Below are 22485 nucleotides of genomic sequence, written 5' to 3' on the forward strand. Positions count from 1 at the left end.
CCAACGTTTTTTTTTTTTTTTTTTTTTTTTTTTTTTTTTTTTGCGGTACGCAGGCCTCTCACTGCTGTGGCCTCTCCCGCTGCGGAGCGCAGGCTCAGCAGCCATGGCTCACGGGCCCAGCCGCTCTGCGCGTGTGGGTCTTCCCAGACCGGGGCACGAACCCGTGTCCCCTGCATCGGCAGGCGGGCCCTCAACCACTGCGCCACCAGGGAAGCCCGAGACTTTCCTTTTTTCTAATGTAAGCATTTAGTGCTATAAATTTCCCTTCCAGGGCTTCCCTGCGCGTCCGGAGCCTGTGCTCCGCAGCGGGACAGGCCACAGCAGTGAGAGGCCCGTGTACCGCAAAAAAAAAGGAAGTCTCAAACCAATAATCTAAGCTCCTACCCAAGAAACTAGTAAAAGAAGACCAAAATAAACACAAAACAATCAAAAGGAAGGAAAAAATAAACAGCAGAAATTAATAAGATTGAATAGAGGAACATAATAGAGAAAATCAATGAAACAAAAAGCTGGTTCTTTGAAAAGATCAATAAAATTAATTAACATAGAGCAGAACTGACAAGGGTAAAAAAAAGAGAAAACCCAAATTACCAATCTCAAGAATAAAAGATGATATATCACTACAGACCCTGCAGCCATTACAATGGTAATAAGGGGATATGATGAACAAACTCTACACTCACAAATTTTACAGCTTAGATGAAATAGATCAATTCTTCAAAAATCATAAACTATAAAAACTCAACCAATATAAAATAGATAACCTGAATAGGCATTAAAGAAATTGAACTTGTAATTAAAAGGCTCTAAAGAAAGAAATATCCAGGTCCAGATGGTTCCACTAGAGAATTCTATCAAACATCTGAAGAAGAATTAGCATCACTTTTATGCAATCTCTTCCAGAAAATAGAAGAGGGAACACTCTCCAACTCATTCAATGAGGCCAGAATTACCTTGACACCAAAACCAGGCAAAGACATTACAAAAAGAAGAAAGAGGAAGAGGAAGAGAGTATCCCTCGTGAACTTATATTCAAAAACCCTTAAAAATATTATCAAATAAAAAAGCCTTCAAAGTGTAAAAAGAATTCTATACCATAACCAAGTGGGATTTATTCCAGGTATGCAAGGCTGCTTCAATTTTAAAAAATAAATCAATGTAATCCACCATGGCAACAAGGTAAAGAAGAAAAATTATATGATCATATCAATTGACATGGGAAAATAATTTGGCAATAACCAACACCATTTATGGTAAAACCCCAACAAACTAGGAATAAAGGGGAACTGCTTCAACCTGATAAAACAGCATTTACCAAAAAACTACAACTAACAGGGACTTCCCTGGTGGTCCAGTGATTAAGACGCTGTGCTTCCACAGCGGGGGGAGTGGGTTTGATCCCTGGTTGGGGAGCTAAGATCTGTGTGGCACGGCCACAAAAAAAAAGAAACAAGAAAAAAAAAACACCTACAGCTAACATATTTAATGCTGAAAGACTGAACGTTTTTCCCCTTATTAGGAACAAACTAAGGATGTTCACCTCTTATTTGACACAGTACTAGAAGTTCTAGCCAGCTAAAGAAAGCAAAACAAAGATTAAAAAAATACTGATTGGAAAGGAATAAAATTGTCCTTATTTTCAGATGACATGATTACATAGAAAATCCCAAGGATTCTAAAAAAAAAAAAAAAACAAATAATAAACACACAAAAATCAGATGCATTTCTATACACTAACAATGAAAATGTAGAATCCAAAATTGAAAACACAATGCTATTTACAATAGATCCAAAGAAAAATAAAGTATTTAAGTATAAATCTAACAAAACATGTTCAGGATCTGTGTGTTGAGAAAACACACTTTTTGGGCTTAGAATAGAAATGCATTGTCTCACAGTTCTAGAGGCCAGAAAGTCAAGACCAAGATGTCAGAAGGGTTTGGAGAAAGGTTAGTTCCTTTGTGAGGAAGAATATGTTCCATGCCTTTCTACCATCTTCTTATGGTTTTACTGGTAATTTTTAGCATTTCTTGGCTTGTAGATGATGCATCACCTCAGTCTCTCCCTTTATCTTCACGTGGTGTTTTCCCTGTGTACATGTTTAACTCTGTGTCCAAATTGCCCCTTTTTATCAGGGCACTAGTCATATCGGATTAGGGGCCCACCCTACTCCAGTATGAGCTCATCTTTACTAATTATATCTGCAGCAAGCTTATTTCCAAATAAGCTCACATTCTATGGTGTTGGAGATTAGGGGTTCAACATATGAATTTTGCAGGGACACAATTGAACCTATAACTGATCTCATTTTTCCTTATTAGAAGAGCTATGTATGTGTACATATGCATATGTGTATATAAGTATATATGAATATATAAAGGACTGAATGGTATACATCAAACTGCTAACTGGAGTTATCCTCTGGGAAATGATGGGGAATGAGGAGGGTAGGTGGGCAATACTTATACTTTTTATCTCCACACTTTGAATTGGTTGAAAAATGTTCAACAAGTATGTATAACTATTGCAAATTTAAGCAAACAACTTAAGAGCCTTTAAGGCACCTTATAGATGTCCTTCAAGGTAGATACTGGGCTTCCTTGGAGAGAAGTGGGAACTACAACGATTAAGTGATCCAGAATTGTTCGACTAATTTTCCATGTGCAAACCAGTAATATTTTATATGTCCCCACCAAAAGGTCTTGTGAGTCAGTGGCAGAGTGGAAATAGCACTGCACCTGGAGCCCAGAGAGCCAGATGGAATTCCATTTCTGGCACTAGCCGGCCAAGTGACTTTAGGTTCTTAACCACCAGGGCATTTGCATTTTTCTCTTTAAATATTTCTGTAAATTTCGGATATGTAGTCCTATGGTCTATATTTATTCAGATCTGGCTAATATATACATGTTGTGTGTCACAGCAATATATGACTAAGCTTAACAATAGCCAACATCACTTTTCCTAGAAAAAGATCTGAACACAGAGACCATTGATCTGAGCTATGTACTTGAAGTACAGCGTATCCATGTTATATGACCAGGCAGCCTGATTCTCCCACTCTGCCTCTGCAAAGTGTCTATACCACCCTCCATTATCGCTATGGGAAGGACAACTTCCACCGAAGGGCCATACAACAGACAGAGCTGAACCCCACAAACCTGTGTCACCCCTCCAGAGCTTCTCTTCATTTCTCCATTCAATCAGGAAATAATTATTAACTACCCACTACGAGCCAGGACTATACCAGGCCCTGGGGATCCACTGATCAGCAAAATAAACACATCCTTATTCAGATTAAGGAAGTCAAGAAAACAATTACAAGACAATGTGAAATGTGTTTTGGTAAAGGAATTACAGGGTGCCAGGGATGGAGAACCCAGCTCTCTGAGTTAGGGTCCCCTAACTCAGTCTTAAAGGTTTTCCAAAAGCTTCTCTTCATAGAATTGCATCAACTCAGCTCTGAAATCTTGAGTTAGATAATTTTGCCCACTACCTGCTGCTTTTCCTTTTTCCTTTCAGTTCCATCTGTGGTTGCTGGAGAAGGGCATGGCTCAGGCAGGAAGTTGTCAAATCCCTGTAGTTCACCTATTCAAGGAAGAGAAAAATGGCATCTCTGACTGGGAGGCATTCTTTCAACTTCCTGGATGGTGTCATGTTTTCACTCTAGGTAGGAGGATCCACTCTGCAGAGTCCAGGTGTAAAAGGGTTTGATCACAAGTCCTGAGAATGATGAGAAATACCTATTCATTCCTCATCAGAGTCAATATCTACCAGAGCCCACTCACTCTCACTAACCATTACATCAAGCACAAAGTGTCCCTTTGAAAGTCTTCAGAGTGCATGTTTATTAGTTTCTTCAGACACAGCACATGCCAAGGTGGCAGGGTTCACATCACTTTTCCATTTTCTCTAAGTCCCCTCAGAATTCTTACTTCCTGTCCCCATAATATTTCTGAAAAAAATTTAAATACTGGTGAAATAAATCCAAGAAAATCTACATAAATGGGAAAAAATAGAATGTTTCTGGATTAGAAGAATTCAACACAGAAAAAAAAAAGGCCAGCCATGAAATGTTACAGATTGATTAAATGAACTACATTAAAATTAAGAATTTTTTCATCATTAAAAAAGTAAAAAGGGGGACTTCCCTCGTGGTCCAGGGGGCCGGGGTTCAATCCCTGGTCAGGGAACTAAGAGCCCACATGCTGCAACTAAAGATCCCACACACAGCAACAAAGATCCCACACGCTGCAACTAATACCTGGTGCAGCCAAATCAATCAATATATTTTTAAGTGAAAAAAGGGAATTTCCTGATGGTCCAGTGGTTAGGACTTGGTGCACTTTCATTGCTGTGGGCCCAGGTTCGATCCCTAGTTAGGGAACTAAAATCCCACAAGCTACACAATGTGGGCCAAAAAAAAAAAAGTGAAAAGATAAGTCACGGAGTGGGAGAAAAAAAATTGCAAAACATTTAACAAAAAATGACTTGTATCCAGAATATATAAAGAATTTGTACAGATCAATAAGAAAAAAACCCAGACAACCCAATTTAAAAAATGGGCAAGAGGGCTTCCCTGGTGGTGCAGTGGTTGAGAGTCCTCCTGCCGATGCAGGGGATGTGGGTTCGTGCCCCGGTCCGGGAAGATCCCACATGCCGTGGAGCGGCTGGGCCCGTGAGCCATGGCCGCTGAGCCTGCGCGTCCGGAGCCTGTGCTCCGCAACGGGAGAGGCCACAACAGTGAGAGGCCCGCGTACCGCAAAAAAAAAAAAAAATGGACAAGAGACTTGAACAAATAGATTACTAAAATGAACAAGTACATTCTTGATTTTTTTCACTAAAAAATCAAGGAAGTGCACATGAAAACCACAGCCCAATACCACTACACCTCTAGAATGGCTAAAATTACAAAGTCTAACAAGGCCAAATATTGGTGAGGCTGTGGAGCAACCAGATTGGTCATACACTGATCATGGGAGTTCAAATTGAAACATGTTTGGTAGTATCTACTAAAGCTGAGCCAAAAAAAAAAAAAAAAGCTGAGCCAAATGACCCAGAAATGACCATTAGGAACTCCACAGCACATCCCAACAGAAACTGTGCACGTGTGCGTCCGAAGATAGTATTCATTAGCCCAAAGTGGAAACAGTAGAATGGGTAAATATGTAGTGATTTTTTTTTTTTTTTTTGGCCACGGCATGAGGGATCTTCGTTCCCTGACCAGGGATCAAACCCGTGACCCCTGCAGTGGAAGTACCGGGTCTTAACCACTGGACCACCAGGGAAGTCCCTGTAGTGATTTTTAAACAAGCAAGTACCATATGGCAACGAAAATGAACTATAGTTATGTACACAGGATAACACTGAGTGAAAGAATCCAGTCACAAAACAACATAGACATATGATTCCATTTGTGTACAGTTCAAAAACAAGCTAAATAATCTGTGGTGTTAGAAGCCAAATAGTGGCTCCTTATGGGAGGTAGGGAGTGGATAGTGATTAAGAAGGAGAATGAAGAGGGCTGCTGGAATGCTGGAAACATTCTCTTTCTTGACCTGGGTGTAGGTTATAAGGATGTACTCATTTTGAGATCATTCAGTGAGCTACATACATTTATGATTTGTGCACTTACTAACGTGTATTTTATTTCAAGAAGACATTAAAAATATTCTCATGAATCACATTAGAATGGTTGCCTACAAGGGGGCCGGGAATGTAAAAATGGGTATAAAAGAGAGTAAATAGGTTGGTAGGTGGGTGACAGACATATAAGCAGCTGACTAGGTAGATGAAATGGAGCCTGGGCTAGCAACAATTCTAGAGTTTTGTCTTGTCTAATATGGACACAAGTTACAGGTGTTTACTTTAATTTTAAATGGGTTAATGAAATTAAATTAAAAATTCAGTTCCTCCATTACATTAGTCACATTTCAAGAGCTCAGTAGACACATGGAGCCATTGCCTTCCACACTGGACAGCACAAAACACAGAAAATTTTCATCATCACAGAAAGTTCTATTAGACAGCATAAATGGACATGGATAAGATCTCCTGGAGAAAAGAGGTAGTTAGAGAAAGAAGCAGAGAAAGAGAATCTAGGACCACCAGTTTTTAAAAATTGCAGTATAGTTGATTTACAATGTTAGGCCAATCTCTGCTGTACAGCAAAGTGACTCAGTTATGCATACATATACATTCTTTTTTTATATTCTTTTCCATTATGGTTTATCACAGGATATTGAGTATAGTTCCCTGTGTTATACAGTAGGACCTTGTTGTTTATCCATTCTAAATGTAATAGTTTGCATCTACCAACCCCAAACTCCCAGTGCATCACTCTCCCTCCCCCCCTCCCTCCTGGCAACCACAAGTCTGTCCTCTATGTCTATGAGTCTGTTCTGTTTTGTAAATAGGTTCATTTGTGCCATATTTTAGATTCCACATATAAGTGATATCATATGGTATTTGTCTTTCTCTTTCTGACTTACTTCACTTAGTATGATACTCTCTAGTTGTATCCATGTTGCTGCAAATGGCATTATTTCTGAGGACCACCAATGTTAAAGGGGTTATTATAGGAAACAGACGGAAGTAACACAAGATCCAGAAGAAAGTGACATCATGGAAACCAAGACATTAGAAATTTTTGAGGAGGAAGCATTCATGTCAAATGTTAAAGAGGAGCTAGAATCAAGTGGCAAGTAAGAGGTGACGAGGATTTAGCAGGACAGTTTCAATGCACATGGAAGTCAGATTGTGGTGGGTCAAAGAGAGATGGGTGGGGAGGTGAAGAACAGGAACATAGCTGTAGCAGGTCTGAAGTTTCAAGAAGGTAAAACAAATAAAGGGAATTTCCATAAAGCAAGGGAGCAGATGGCCAGTGCCGTATAGGAGGAATAAAAGAGATAAGAGATTAGCCTCAGCTCGGGTTCTCAGGAAATGACACGTGCAGAAAATGATGTCTGGGTTCCAGGCATGGAGTTAGCAGGTAGAATATGAAGAAGAGTGTTCCAAGTGGAAGGAACTGCACAGGCAATGACAAGGTGGAAGATGCAGGAAATGGAGCATTAGGGCTTGAGATAGTCCTGCCAAGAGCATGAACTTGCTTTCACAGGGACAGGGAAGCATGGAATTTCCTTGAGCAGGGGAGGAAAAAGATCAAGTTTGAACCTCAGGGAGGTTAGTGGCAACTTGTGCAAGATGAAGGAGCTCCCCAAGGGGGTCCAGAGACCCTTGTGGGATCCAGAGCATGAAAGAATGAAGTTCAAAATTGCCAGAAAATCTGAATTGAGCTGCAGAGTAAATTGTCCCCACCTGTACCCTGGATCTCTAAAACCCAGACAAGCCAGAGGGTCCCAGGGGTCTCAAGTCATATGACCAGTACAGATCTGTCCCCTACAGATCTTGTCAGCAGGGAGAGGATAGAGGACTTGGACACGCAAACACCCCTTGTTTGAGCTCAGAGCAGGGCTGCCAGTGGCAGGATGGATGTGATTTCGCTGACCACAAGGAAGTGTCCCCACAGGTTATCTCGGGGGGTTCTCAGTGGGGTTTCTGAGAATCGATACGATATGGAGTAGGGTACAGGGTGCGTCATACCATACCCACCCACCACACTCACACCCCTTGGGCTCTGAAAGGAGGGAGAAGGTCCCAGGGGTGTCAAATATTAAATTGTGAGGTTTCCCACCACCGCCGCCCCACTTCTGGGGACTCTGGCCGCAGAATGCAACAATGGGTTTTGAGGAGGGGGAAGGCATCTCTCTGGGGTCAACCAGGGGAGACCTCAAGGCTCAGAGATTGGGGGGCAGAATCACCTCTCAGTCTTACTCTAATTTTCTGCTCCCTCATCCTTTATTTCTCTGAGTGTCTCAGGCTAAACAAGGTGTATCCGACAGAAGATTTTGACATCTTGGTTTGCAATAGCTGTTTCCTCCTTAGGAATCCCAGCAGCCCCTCCTCCCAGTCCTTTTCCTCAGGTACTCAGGCACCACTCCCCACAAAGCTCTCACTCCCCATTGGTCCCCTCACCCCTGCCTTTTTCTTAATATGTCTGGCTCTTATCCAGTCTCTTGTTTACTCACCTCATTTTCCTGGTTGACCTTCTGGCCCGTTCAGCTCTGAGCCTTTCTCTCTCCCTCTGGGAACCTGCCCTGGGTGGGGCTCTAACAGCCCCCATCCACCCCGACCATGCAGAGGCCCAAGCCTTGTGATAAGAGAGGAGAAGTCCTGGGGGCAGCAGCTGCTGGGGTGTTGTCCAAGAGGACACCCAGGCTTTGCAGCTGCTATTTCCAGGGGAGACTCCCCAGGCAATGAGTCCTGGGGCTGGGCGGAGGAGAGCAGGGCCTGGGTCAGGTCAGCCCCTCAGGAGGAATGGACTCCACCTCAGAATGCCCACACCACCTCCCAGCTGTCTCTGCTTCTGCTCCCTGTATGTGACCTACACCCCCAACTCCCATCCCAGGCAGATTTTGGGGTGATGGGGGCACAGAATCACCCAAAACTTGTTCAGCGAGTCCCGTCTCAGGAAAAAAAAAAAAAAAAACACCTCCCAGAAAACAAATTCTTCAGAAAGTGAAGCCCAGTGTCTGCGTGGAACCAGGAAACAGGGGCCTGCATCGTTCTTTACGCACAGCTCCAGCCCCCAGGTGCCACCTGCTCCCCACCTCGAACCACACCAGAAGAGCCTGCCTCCCACCTATACTCCTTGAGAGTTTACAGAGGTCCCTCTGGGAGACAAGTAAGCCCAGTGAAGCTAGTTTTGATGTTCCTATTTTGCAGATTAGGTACCCAGGAGGCCCTGTTGGTCTGGGGATGGAGGTATTGTGTCCCACAACAAAGTCCTGAGTCAGGTGCTCAGGTTCCTGCACACCTCAGACACCTGCCCCCCACCCTGAGTGGTTGGAAAGAGGATATGTGTGGCTGGGGACCAGGGAACAGCTTGTGAGGGGTGGGGACACGGATGTGGGTCCTTCACTGTTGTTCCTGGCAGGAGCCAAAGGAAAATAATTTAGCCATTGAACCAGCAAACAAGACCAAATGCCACCTTCGACTCCTGCTCCCCACCCCCTGGGGACCCAGCTCCAGGCCCTCAGCACCCTGCTCCCCAGCTGTTTCTCTCAGGGACACCACCCTTCCAGGACTGAAGTTTCCAGCAGGCTCCCCAGGCACAGCCACCAGCTGTTCTCACACCCCTCTCAGGACTCAGGCATTCAAGCTTGCCCTCCACCCTTCTCAGGCCTTCAGGGGCCCCATTCCAGCTGGCCCTGGGATCAGCAGCCTCCTCCAAGAAGTTGGCATCATCTGCCTGGCAGGTGGCCCAGGGCGTGGCCTGAGGAGTCCAGAAACCCCACTATATAGCCCAGCCCAGGGAACCTGGGGCTAGCCCTGCAGCTCCGGGAACCTGCAGGTGAGAGAGGCTGCATCCCCTTTGGAAGTGGGACATCAGGTCCCCTACCCTTGCCCCTGGCTCTAGGCCTCCCCATCCCACTCCCCCCAGACCCACTGGACATCCAACTCCCTATCCTACCTCTGTCCTGCCCTCCCTGCCCAGCCCCCAGGCCCACCAGATGTCCAATTCCCCTTACACACACACTGGCCCTTGGATTCAGCCCACCGCAGCCTTCCTGGTGCCCAGGCAGCCCTTGTCCTGAGACTGGGCCTTTTTGTCCTCTGGCAGGAGGGGCAGACCGCCTCCTATGACCCCCTCTCTTTCTCCACTGCAGACATGGGTTCTCTGCGGAGCTGGTGGATGCTCTGGGCTGGAGCAACCCTCCTGTGGGGTAAGTCAGACCAAAATCCCATCTATGTCCTGGTTCCAGTCTGAAGAACTCTACCTGCCTGGGTCAGCGCCCTCCATTTGAGCCCCCTCCACAGACACATCTCCCAGTGTCACCCCAGGCTAGCTGAGATGGGAGAGGGACCCTTTAAGTCCTGCAGAGAAATGTGGTGGAATTCACCCATTCTCTCTCTGTTCCAGAGGGAAACAGGTAAAAACTTTAGTCCCCAAATTCAAGTAGGTAAGAACTACTACCTTCTTGATTTTCCACAACTCAACTAAAGTTTTGACTTAGAGCCTCATTCTGCTGAGGTGATGGAAAATTTCACTAAAGTCTTTCTTGGCGGGGGGCTGGGGGGATTTGGTGCCCAATTATCTAGGGTTATGTCCAGAACTAGAGTCTTAGGTAAAGCCAAAGTTTGGGGGGAGGGATGGGACATCCTGGCCCTCTTTACCAGTGAACATCTATTTAGGTTACTTTAGAAACATTCATTGCCCCTGATCCCCTGGCCCCATGGGACACTGGGATGTCCTTTAAGGCTCCCCTTATTCAGCAGACAGTCCTATAACCACCACAACTCTCTCCAAGATCCTGTAAAGTGATCTCTCTCCCTCCCCCTCTCTCTTCTCAGCCCTGGAGAATCTTTTCCTAGATTGAGGTGTTGAAAAGTCCCCACTCCTCTCTATTTCTAGGAGACATTTTGTCCATACTCCCATAATCCCCTTTTCCCCTTCACATACACCCCTAATCCTATGAAGACAGAAATCACAAACTGGCACCTGAACCCAGCCAGTTTGGGCCCCATAGTGCTTACTTAAAACAGTTTTGGATTGGAGATTTCACATGGAAATTCAGATATCCAATTTCCCTTGAAAAAATGGTAAGATCTGACATTTTTAAGAAAGAGCCCATAAGCCATCATCATAACAACAGATTAAAGCTAATAGCAACACCCCACTTTCCATGGCATGTGAATGCTCTAGCTGCACAGTTCTGTTTCACACATTTACATCACTTGCCTGGCCCCGTCAGCGTTTGAGTTTGAGATCCCTGTCTGAAGTGTTCAGGCTTTTGGAAGGCAAAAGCCAGAAAGGCTGGTAGGTGAACACTGCATGAATAAGGGGAAAGGAGAGAGAAGAGAGAGAATAGAAACCCACGTTAGTATTTCAACATGCGACCCAGGCACAGGGTATGAGGTTACTTCTCTGATGGGGAGGATTGGATAAAGCAGACCCACAGCTGCATTTTCTCACCCCAGGTTTGACCCAGGAGGCCTCAGTGGACCCCAAGAACAGCGTGGGGGAGGAATTCCTCACGGCCTTCCTGCAGAACTATAATCTCGGGTACAGCAAAGCCTACCTCTACCTCCTCCTCTCCAGTCTGTCGGACAACCTCACCACAGTCTCCATCCTCAGCCAGGTAGACGGCACCTCACAGAAGGTCACTGTGGGGCCCGGGCAGTCAGTCATGGTCAACATCACTGCCAAGGCTGAGATGGTCGGCAGCAATACCTTCCAGCGTGCGGTGGTGGTCCACTCTGACCGCACCATCTCTGTGCAGGCAATAAACGCTAAGCCCAACACAGCAGATGTGACACAGCTGTGGCCTGTCCGCGCCCTAGGCACTGAGTACTTTGTGCTCACACCCTCCAGCGCTTCGTCCCAGAATCTCGAGGAGTTTGCTGTGGTGGCGGGTGCAGCCGGTGCCTCTGTCAGTATACAGCTGAAGGGGGCAGTGACATTCCAGCGCAAGTCCTACTCAGCGGGCAGTGTCCTGAGTGTGACTCTGGACCCCTACCAGGTGGCCCAGGTGCAGAGCACAGCTAACCTCTCAGGGTCAAAGGTCACCGCCAGTAGCCCCGTGGCTGTCCTCTCTGGCCACAGCTGTGCCCAGAAAAACACGAACTGCAACCATGTGGTGGAGCAGCTGCTACCCACATCTGCCTGGGGCACCTACTACGTGGTGCCCCCTCTGTCCTTCCAGACCCGCTCCGACCTGGTCTATGTCGTGGCCAGCCAGGCCACGAAACTGACCTACAACCTCGGGGGCACCAGTGGCTCCCGTGAGCTCCAGGCAGGTAACGTGGCAGAGTTTGAGATCCAGCAGTCCCAGCCACTCTACCTGTCTGCAGATGTGGGCATCCAAGTCCTGCTGTTTGGCACGGGTACCACCAAAGATGGAGTGACCTATGACCCCCACCTGGTCCTGATCCCAGACGTGGCAGCCTACTGCCCTGCCTATGTGGTGAAGAGCATGCCAAACTCTAAGTGCGTGGCCCTGGTAGTGGCACCAACAAAGGCTGCTGGTGAGCTGACCATAGATGGGCAGAGGCTGGGGGCCAATCTCACCTGGGCCGTTGTGCCAGGCAGTGAGTTCTCATATGCTGAAGTGGACCTCGGCACTACGGACAGTATCCATGTGGCTGAGGCTGCTACCAACTTTGGGCTGCTCACCTTTGGGCTGAACCAGGACATGAGCTTTGGGACAGCAGCTGCTTGCGGCCGGAGTAAGTGATCAGAAATGACCTCTGGCCTTGTCCACCTGGGGACCCCTTTGCCAGCTCCCTTGCCTTTTCCCCTTTCCCACCCTCTCTGTGCTCATCTGTGGCTTCCTGGCTCAGCTGGGCTGTCTCCCACTCACCTGCATCCTCCCTGCCATCCTTCTTTTCCTTAAGGCTTCCCAAACCCTCCCTGTCCCCCCACCCCCCTGCAGGAACAATACTCTAAGTGTTTAGCAACTGGTATGATCCAGGGTCCCAACCAGTCTGAAGAGATGCCAGTCAGAGCACTGCAGCAGGGTCCTAGAAGCCCCCAGGGTGTCTGGCATCAGCCCTTTGTCTGTTGCTTTTGTGGGGGGTGGCATTGGGGAAAGGTTCCTGCGGAGAGCCAAGGTGCCAAGAGGGAGGGATCTTTGTGGGGGGTCGGGTCAGGTCAGCAGCTTCTCACCAACCAGGTTGGGAATATTTTGTTATTTTACCTACTGACACACAACCATACCAGTTGCTAACTGCCACTCCCCCAACACCTCATATAGGAATGCCAAACTCAGGAGGTCTAGAAGTATAATAATGATGGCTACCATGCGGGGGGAGTATTTCTCAACATACCAGGGTCCACTCTAGGTGCCTTGTATGTGCTAACATAGTTAATTTCTAGGACCTGGCCCTGTGTGTACTTTTGGGCCCAGCCTGTCGAGGAGTTGCCTCCAAGCAGTGCAGCATTTGAGGGCACAGATGCTAAAGCCAGACTTCCCAGGTTCAAATCCCACCTTTGCTTGTGTGACCTTGGGCATGTGACTTCACCTCTGTGGACCTGTTTCCACATCTGTAAAATGGGGATCATAACTGCACCCCTCACAGGGTTGTTAAGTGACAGTGCAGTGAGTTAACATTTGTAGCTCATTTAGAGGCTATCAGGCAAGTGAGTATGGCTACATAAGGGTGAGCTATTATTATGAGCAGACAGAGGGCAAGAGCTTCTGAAGACTAGGAGGCAGGGGAGGAAGAGCTGTTTCTTCCTACGTGGATCCCCTTCCCGAAGCAAGGATCCTAGACAGTAGGGTTCCCAGCACTGGCAAAAATGCCCCTCCCATCTATCCTCCAGGGCATGGAAGCTACCCAACTTCAAAGGGCCACTTCAGGCTTGAATAGTAATGTGGAAGAGGTGGGTGATTGATTGTAATAGGTAATAATTAACCTAATTAACACCTGGGATCAGTTCCAAACCCTGCTTATATTTTAGCTTATTTAAGCCGGGCCACTCCCCCCTCCCCAACTATCCCTGTGAAGAAGGTATTATTATCACCCCCATGTCACAAGTGAGGAAACTGAGACATACAGAATTATAAATTACTTTCCAGTGTCACACAGCTAATTGACTGTGCCAGGATTCTAACCTAGGCAGCCTGACACCACCGTTTCCATTCTATTGAACAGTCTCTGTCTTCCATTTTCTATCTTTAAAAAAGATCCCTTGGGGAATTCCCTGGCGGTCCAGTGGTTAGGACTCCACGCCTCCACTGCAGGGGGCATGGGTTCCATCCCTGGTCAGGGAACTAAGATCCTGCATGCTGTGTGGTGCAGCCAAGAATTTAAAATAAATAAAAAATAAAAACGATCCCTTAGCCTTTTAGCCTGATTGGGAAGGTAGGGGCAAGGGGGAAACAGGGAGAGAAAAGCCACACATTAACCTTTCCATGACTGTTCCTGCCTGGTGGTTCTTCACCACCTTCCAGTTCTTCTGGGCTGAGCTGTGTTTTCTGGGGAACCAGAAACCCTAAGAGAAGTCAGGCCTGAGCAGCTCTCTCCCTCTGAGATTCCAGACCTCAGTCCCCCCACTTCTAGAATGGGTAGTTGTGAGCTAACTGCCCAAACTCCCCCGGGTGGGAGAGCTCCAGGATTCCTGGTAGGGTGGACACTCCTGACTCTTTCTTTGTGGCCACCCCTCTTCCCTCCCCAGCCCTGCTGACCCAGGGGAAGCCCTCCTGCGAAGGCAAGCAGTGCGGTCCCAAGCAGCTCTGCAAGGTGCTGGATGGGGAGGCCAGGTGCTTGGCGGACTCCGCGGCCACCTGCCGCGCCCAGGGTGACCCCCATTACACCACCTTCGATGGCCGCCGCTATGACATGATGGGCACGTGCTTGTACTCGATGGTGGAGCTGTGCGGCGACGACCAGACCCTGCCTGCCTTCAGCGTGGAGACCAAGAACGAGCACCGGGGCAGCCGCAGCGTCTCTAACGTGGGCTTGGTTACCGTGCGCGCCTACAGCCACGTGGTGTCGCTGGCCCGCGGGGAAGTTGGCTTCGCTCGGGTAAGGATCCAGAGGAGGCATCCGGGTTAAAAAGAAACCCATGAGCCACCCAACAAGCAGAAGGAGGAGGCAGTGCCTGGGTGTCAGGCCCCAGACCCCAGCCCTTTGCCAAGGGGTGGAGGGTGCAGAGAAGTGGGCCGAGGGCGTGGGGGCTCGGGAGGGGGGATTTGAAAATCAGTGGCAGAACCTTAAACCCCTTTTGTCCAGCAGTTCGATTTCTAAAAATTTTTAGAATGCTCAGAGATATGGTTAGGGGAAAAAAGTTTATGCCGATGTGTTTATAATAGCAAGAGGAGGGGGCGGGCAGAGAGAGAAAGAAGACAAAATGTCCAACAGTGGGTAATTTCTTAAGTGACCAAACACTAAAAATGTAGTGAGCACCTCCTATGTGCTGGGTTTGTCTCTTAGCACTTTCCATGTGTTAACGCATTTAATGCTCACAGCAATCTATGGGGGTAGGCGTTATTATTATTAACACTTTTGATGAGGAAACTGAGGTCCAGAGAGATGAATGACTTCCCAAGGGCTTAGGGCTAGTAAGAGATGGAGCTGGGAACGCCCCCAGGCTGGCTCCTGAGTCTCTGTCTTAACCTCTAGGCTATTCTGCCTCTGGTGAATGGATTACTACTCAGCCAATATAAATTACAGAAATATAATAACAGCAAAATAAATAGAAACAATAATTTCCCTTTTCCCTACCGTATTATTATGAACATGTTCAAACACCCAGAAAAGTTGAGATCATTGTACAGTGAACACCATTTGCCAATCACCTGGATTCTAAACATTTTACTCTGCTTAGTTCATCACACATCTATCATCTGTACATCCCTCTGGCCACTCAACAATCCCTCTTACTTTTTTTTTTTTTTTTTTTTTTTTTGTGGCGGTACGTGGGCCTCTCACCGTCGTGGCCTCTCCCGTTGCGGAGCACGGGCTCCTGATGCACAGCCTCAGTGGCCATGGCTCACGGGCCCAGCCGCTCCGCGGTATGTGGGATCCTCCTGGACCGGGGCACAAACCCGCGTCCCCTTCATCGGCAGGCGGACTCCCAACCACTGCGCCACCAGGGAAGCCCCCCCTCTTACTTTTTATGCACTTTAAAATAAGTCCTAGACATCAATACACTTCACCCCTAAAGATTTTAGCAAGCAGACCGTTAACTAGAATACAATATTTTCACACTTCTTTTTGCTTACTTTTGAAACAAAATTTAAATGTAATAAAATCCGCAAATCATAAATAAATCCACAAATCAAAACTTAAACATAATAAAATCCACAAATCACTGTTCACTGAGTTTTGACCAATGTGCAAACCAAACCTCTGTTAAGATATAGAAGGTTTGCATCCCTCTAGAAAATTCCCTCATGCCCCTTCCCAAACAATGGCCCACACACTCCTAGAGGCAATCACAGTTCCGATTTTTTTCCACCATAGCTTAGTTTTGCTGGTTCAAGAACTTCATAGTAAAGGACTCATCCAGTGCAGGAAGCCTTTAGCGTAAGGCTTCTTTTGCTCAGCATGAGACTTTCGAGTTTCGTCCATGTTGCTGCGATTAATTTTTTTAAATAGGAAAAGAAGTTACAGCTCAAAACAAAAAGGCATGTTGTGAAAGATCCTGCTTTTACGCCTATCTTTACCTGCTTTCCCTGCTCGCCACAGGTAACGGCTTTTACTAGTTTCCTGAGTATTCATCTAGGGTTTCTTTATGCCAACACAAACAATACATTCTTACGTCTCCCCTTTCTTAGCGAACAGTACCGTACTTGTGCTCTGTTCTGAACTTGACTTTTTGCACTGAACAGTGCATTCTGAAGCTGTCTCCTTGTCAGTAGGAAGGGGGCCTCCTCTTTCCTTTCTACAGCTGCACAGTTTGTCATCGGCTGGATGCATCATAGTTCATTTAGCTCAGGCCCCTGTGGTTGGACGCCTTGTTCATGCTGGCAAGCAGTACTGCCATGAATATTCTTGTATCTCCCTCGTTTTGTGAGTGTGCAGGTGGATCTGTGACGTTAATAACCAAGTGGATTAAAGTAGTGTTCTTGAAGGCTAGAGAGGTTGAACACAAGCTCAGGGGGACCTCAAATCCTTTGAACTTATGTGCAGAATCTTGCATATGCTGTGTAGTTTTTCAGGGAGAGGGTCCATTACTTTGTCAGATCCTTACAGAGGTCAGTGACCTGACAAAGGTTTAGAGTTCCTGGTAGGATCATGGTAGGATGTCCACAAGAGCTTCTTAGGAGAAAAGAGTTCATGAAATGGTCACTTCAGCATGGTCTCATTATTTTTTTTAAGTATAAATATATTTAAAGGTAGGAAAAAACCTGGCATGATTCATAAATGTGAGTATTTTTTTAACATCTTTATTGGAGCATAAGTGCTTTACAATGGTGTGTAAGTTTTTACTTTATAACAAAGTGAATCAGCTATACATATACGTATATCCCCATATCCCCTCCCTCTTGCGTCTCCCTCCCACCCTCCCTATCCCACCCCTCTAGGTGGTCACAAAGCACCGAGCTGATCTTCCCGTGCTATGTGGCTGCTTCCCACTAGCTATCTATTTTACATTTGGTAGTGTATATATGTCCATGCCACTCTCTCACTTCGTCCCAGCTTACCCTTCCCCCTCCCCGTGTGTCCAGCAGTATGGGTGATTTTCTCTTTTCTCATTTTTGCTCGTGCGTATTTTGTAAGTTTTCTGTGCTGAACAGGCACTACTTGTGTCATTTAAAAATGAAGATCACTGGACTTAGGGGAAAGACAGATTTGAACAGTGGTCCCTGGACTGAGAGCCTGTGAATGTGGACTGTCTCGGTCACTGCCTGGCAAAGACTTGGACACACAGGAAGGCTCATGGAGGCGTTGCTGACTGAATGAACGATCTATCTTACCTTTGACCTTGCTCATGCTGTCCCCTCTGCCTGTTACTCCTTTTTTCATATCCCATCCTCTTGGCTAAGACAAGACTTTGTAAAGAAAGTATAAGAAAGACATGCTTAGGAAGAGGAAAATGGGCCCAGGGGACAGAGAGAACACACTCCTTATCTCCTGGCTGGACTCTCTCTCCACTCAGGACATTTGCAGAGGAACACCACTCCCCCTCCTGGTTTTCGTGGCTACTTCTCACTGGTCCTTTATGGCTCAGCTCAGCTATCTCTTCTTCAGGAAGCCTTCCCTAACCTGAAAGTTTGGGTCTGGCTCTTTTTCTAGGCTCCTGCAGCCTCCTGTGCCTCCACTATCCCAGCCCTGATCACTCTGATCTGTCATTGTCTAGTGACAGGTCTGTCTCCCCTATTGGACTGGGAGCCCCATGACAGTAGGGTCTGGGGTTGTCTTTGTCATCAGTGTATCTCCAGGATCTCCCAGGCCAGGGCCAGGCACAGGGTCAGTGCCCAGTGGATGTTTATTTAATACAGCAGGGGCTTCATTCACTTCCTGAGCACCTGCTATTCCACCAGGTACAGTTCTAGGCACTGGAGATGAAGCAGCTGCCCTGTCTTCGTGGAGCTGACAGTGTAGTCAAGTTAGAGAGGTGATAAACAGATATTTGCAGATGACATTTTAGAAGGTTAGACACTATAGGGAAAAAAGTAGAGCAGGGAAGGGGAATAGGGAGTCGGGAGGAGTTGCCATATAAAATAAGGTGGTCTGGGATGGGCTCCCTGAGACGGTGACATTTGAGCAAAGTTTTTGTAAGAGGTGAGGGAGTGAGCCAAGTGTATATCCAGGGAAAGAACATTTCAGGTCACGGGGAAGGCAGGAGCAAAGATCCTGAGGCTTTGTCAGTGGCACTAATGGGAGGAAGGGATCCTCACGCAGCTAGAGCAGGGGAAGCAAGTGGGAGGAGATGAGGGGCTGAAGGCCAGACCACATGGGGATCTGACCCTCCTCTCCCGACTCCCTCTGCAGATCGACAGCCAGCGCTCACGCCTGCCTGCCTCCCTGGCTGAGGGCCGCCTGCGCGTGTACCAGAGTGGGACACGGGCCATGGTAGAGCTGGACTTCGGGCTGGTAGTCACCTATGACTGGGATGCCCGGCTGGCACTGAGCCTGCCCGTGCACTTCCAAGGCCAGGTGTGCGGTCTGTGTGGCAACTATAATGGTGACCCCACTGATGACTTCCTTACACCTGACTGGCAGCAGGCTTCTGATGCTGTGGAGTTTGCCAGTAGCTGGAAGCTGGACGACGAGGACTACCAATGTGAGGACGGCTGCCAGAACAACTGTCCCTCCTGCCCCCCAGACCAGGCCCAGCACTATGAGGGCAGCCGTCTCTGCGGCATGCTGACCCAGCTCGATGGCCCCTTTGCCGTCTGCCGTGATGCCCTGGACCCCCAGCCCTTCCTGAAGGAATGTGTATACGACCTATGTGTGGCCAGTGGGGACCGGGCCAGCCTGTGCCGTGCCCTTAGCACCTACGCCCAGGCCTGTCTGGAGTTTGGCATCTCTGTTGGGAACTGGAGGTTGCCAGCCAGCTGCCGTGAGTGATACCCTGGTGGGGGCTGGGAGCACATGGTGGGAGGCAGGGGACCCCTTGCATCTGCTCAATATCTGAGCATTTACTGTGGTCCAGCCTGGAGCTGGACCATGCCAGGGACGGAGCAATGGCCAAGATGGCCAGGCTGTGCCCACAGTGAGCCTAAGGTTGGGGCAGACGTATCACACTAGACAGTGACAGTCCAGGGCTGGGATGGGGGAAGTTCAGAGGGGCTATGGGAGACCAGAGAAGCTTCCTGACTCAGTCTGGGGAATCAAGTGGGATCTCCTAGAGAAAGGGATGCCCAATCTGAATCCTGTAGGAGGGATTGGAGCTAGATAGAAAAAAGGGGGGGGCAGGAAGTGGGTTCCAAGCTGAGAGAAGGGCATGTGCAAAGACTTGGCATGAGATGTCCCAAAGCAGACATGCGAACATCTCTTCATTTATAACTCTTCCGTGATTCCCCGATGTCTTCTGGATAAAGTCCCAGCTCCATAGCCAGGTATCTATCCACTGAATCATTCATTCACTCATGTATTCATTCATTCAACATGCATTCCCTGAGTCCCTATCTGGCCCCACCCCTGTGCTGACAATGGGCACAGTGGGGACCAAAACACCTGTCTCTGCCCTTGTGAGGCTCCCAGAGAAATGTTCAGGAGGCAGAAAGGCTAGCACAGGAAGGAGGAGGAGGCTTCCAGGCCCAGGCCCATGGCTTGGGACAGGAACTCCAGAGAGGGGTAAGTCTAGGGGAGACACTGAGGCCATTTGGGGATTGTCTGGGTCACTGCTGTGTCCTCACTGCCCAGTAAACACCACTCCCCACCACCGCTGAGTTCCCCAATGCCTGGTGCAAAAGAAGAACCAGTGCATTCACTTATCTACCCATTCATTTTCGAAGTATTTACTGGGCATCTCCTGTGGGCCGGGCCCCGTCCTTGGTGCTGGAGATTCAGCCATGTTTGAGACAGATCAGGTTCCCACTCTCACAGAATTTATAATCCTAGCAGGGGAGACAGAGAGTAAGCAGTAAACTGTGGAATAGCTTCAGAGAGCAAAAGAAACAGAGTTCATGGGATAAGAGCAAATGGGAGACTCATGAAGAGAGCTCAGGGAAGACCCTTGGGAGAAGCTGCCATTGGAACAGAGACCAGGATTAGGCAACAGTGTGAGCTCATAAGGATGCTCTACATGGGGTGTCTCTACATAGACGAGCCTCCTGTGATATTGGGACTATTATTATCCCGTTCTACTGATGGGGAAACTGAGGCACAGAGAAATTGGAGTTGTTTGCTCACAATCACACAGCTAAGAAGGGGAGAGCTGGGATTTGAACCCAGGCCATCTACATTCCAGTAACCTTCTCTTAACCACATGCCATGTGAGGAAAGGCTAATACAGGCACAGGGAAAAGCCAGTGCAAAGGCCCAGAGGAGGGAGTGTGAGGACCAGAGACGATGCCACTGTGGCTGGGGCGGAGTGAGCCAGAGGGAAAGTGAGAGGACATGAGGACAGGGAGGTGATAGGGGCAGATCGTGGATTATGGGAAGCCTCATGGACCAATAGGAGGACTCTGGCTTTTACCCTGAGCGAGACAGAGCCACAAGAGGCCTCTGAGCAAGAGACGGATGTCATCTAACTCAAGTGTTCAGAGGATCCCTCTGGCTGCATGTGAGGAATAGAATGGGATGCAGGATGGGAGCAGGGGGGAGACCAGGCAGGAGGCTGCTGGGGTGAACAGGACAAGGGTGGGGACTGTGGTGAAAGGAAAAAGGGGCAGATTCTGGATAGATCTTGAATGTGGAGCTCACAGGATTTACCGACATGTTGGTTGTCCAGTGAATAAAGGGGAAGGAATCAACTATATCTCTGAGGTTTGGGGCCTTCGCACCCAGAAGGGTGGAAGTGTCATTAACTGAGATGGGGAGCTCTGAGGAAGGAGCTGGGTTGGGGAGGGAAGTCCTGGCACGTTCTGACTGTGCTGGCCTGACCCCGCTCCCGTGTCCCCGCAGCCCTGTCCTGCCCGGCCAACAGCCGCTACGAGCTCTGTGGCCCCGCCTGCCCGGCCTCCTGCAACCCCGCCGCGGTGCCGTCCAACTGCTCCGCGCGCCCGTGCGTCGAGGGCTGCGTGTGCCTCCCGGGCTTCGTGGCCAGCGGCGGCGCCTGCGTTGCCGCCTCGTCCTGCGGCTGCAACTTCGAGGGCCGCCCGCTCGCGCCCGGCCAGGAGGTGTGGGCCGATGAGTATTGCCGGCGGCGCTGCACCTGTGACGCCGCCACCCAGCAGGTGCGCTGCAGCGACACGCAGGGCTGCCCAGCTGGAGAGCGCTGCCGCGTCCAGAACGGTCTCCTGGGTTGTTACCCCGACCGCTTCGGTAGCTGCCAGGCGTCTGGGGACCTGCACTACGTGAGCTTCGACGGCCGGCGATTCGACTTCATGGGCACCTGCACGTACCTGCTGGCCGGCTCGTGCGGCCAGGCCGCGGGGCTGCCTGCCTTCCGGGTGCTGGTGGAAAACGAGCATCGGGGCAGCCAGACGGTGAGCTACACGCGCGCCGTGCGCGTGGAGGCTCGTGGCGTGAAGGTGGCCGTGCGCCGGGAGTACCCTGGGCGAGTGCTGGTGAGTGATGGGTGTCCAAGGCCGGGAGGAGGGGCAGGGAATTCCCCTTAAAGAGTAGGGGTCTGGCCACTGGGGGAGGGTGGGGGTCTGCTAGAAGACCTTGTGGCCAGTGATTAGGCTTGGGGCCCCCCAGCGAGGCAGTGCTGCCTCTCCCTGGCTGTGTGTGACTTTGTCTCTCAGTGCCTCAGTTTTGTCCTCTGACAAATGGGATAATAAGATGGTGCCTCGCCAATGTGAGCCGCTTCACAAGGTGGTTGTGGAGGTTTGGAGTTACTATTTGTAGGATGTTTAAACTGTTTTTTATTTATTTATTTTTGGCTGTGTTGGGTCTTTGTTTCTGTGCGAGGGCTTTCTCTAGTTGTGGCAAGCGGGGGCCACTCTTCATCGCGGTGCGTGGGCCTCTCACTATCGCTGCCTCTCTTGTTGCGGAGCACAGGCTCCAGATGCGCAGGCTCAGTAGTTGTGGCTCACGGGCCTAGTTGCTCCGCGGCATGTGGGATCTTCCCAGATCAGGGCTCGAACCCATGTCCCCTGCATTAGCAGGCAGATTCTCAACCACTGCGCCACCAGGGAAGCCCTGTAGGATGTTTAAAAGAGACATTGGTGCCCAACAAGTGTTCAGTAAATGTTGACTCAATGTTTTATTGTTATGAACCCTCCAAAGTTAAAGATTGGTGCATTTTCTGGAGGAAAATTGATATTCAGAGAGTAAGGTGACATGTGAAAAGTGGGGAACAAAAGGTGTTGGGGGGGTGTTAAAGGGGTGTAGGGGTACTTACAGATAGGCCCACAGGGTTCT

At 48.7% G+C, this 22485-nt stretch overlaps 1 protein-coding gene across 1 annotated transcript in view; it reads left to right on the forward strand.

Annotated features, from left to right (window-relative positions):
- Positions 1–22485, forward strand: part of FCGBP (Fc gamma binding protein) — an 88068-nt gene that overhangs the window by 38923 nt on the left and 26660 nt on the right. The window contains exons 5-8 of the mRNA XM_024768651.1: positions 9726–9782; positions 14237–14586; positions 18502–19072; positions 21082–21686. Coding sequence (XP_024624419.1) covers positions 9728–9782; positions 14237–14586; positions 18502–19072; positions 21082–21686 — 1581 coding nt within the window. The 5' untranslated portion in view covers positions 9726–9727. The remainder of the gene's footprint in view (positions 1–9725; positions 9783–14236; positions 14587–18501; positions 19073–21081; positions 21687–22485) is intronic.

This window comes from Neophocaena asiaeorientalis, unplaced genomic scaffold (assembly GCF_003031525.2).
Source record: "Neophocaena asiaeorientalis asiaeorientalis breed wild unplaced genomic scaffold, Neophocaena_asiaeorientalis_V1.1 scaffold629, whole genome shotgun sequence".
NCBI lineage: Eukaryota > Metazoa > Chordata > Mammalia > Artiodactyla > Phocoenidae > Neophocaena > Neophocaena asiaeorientalis.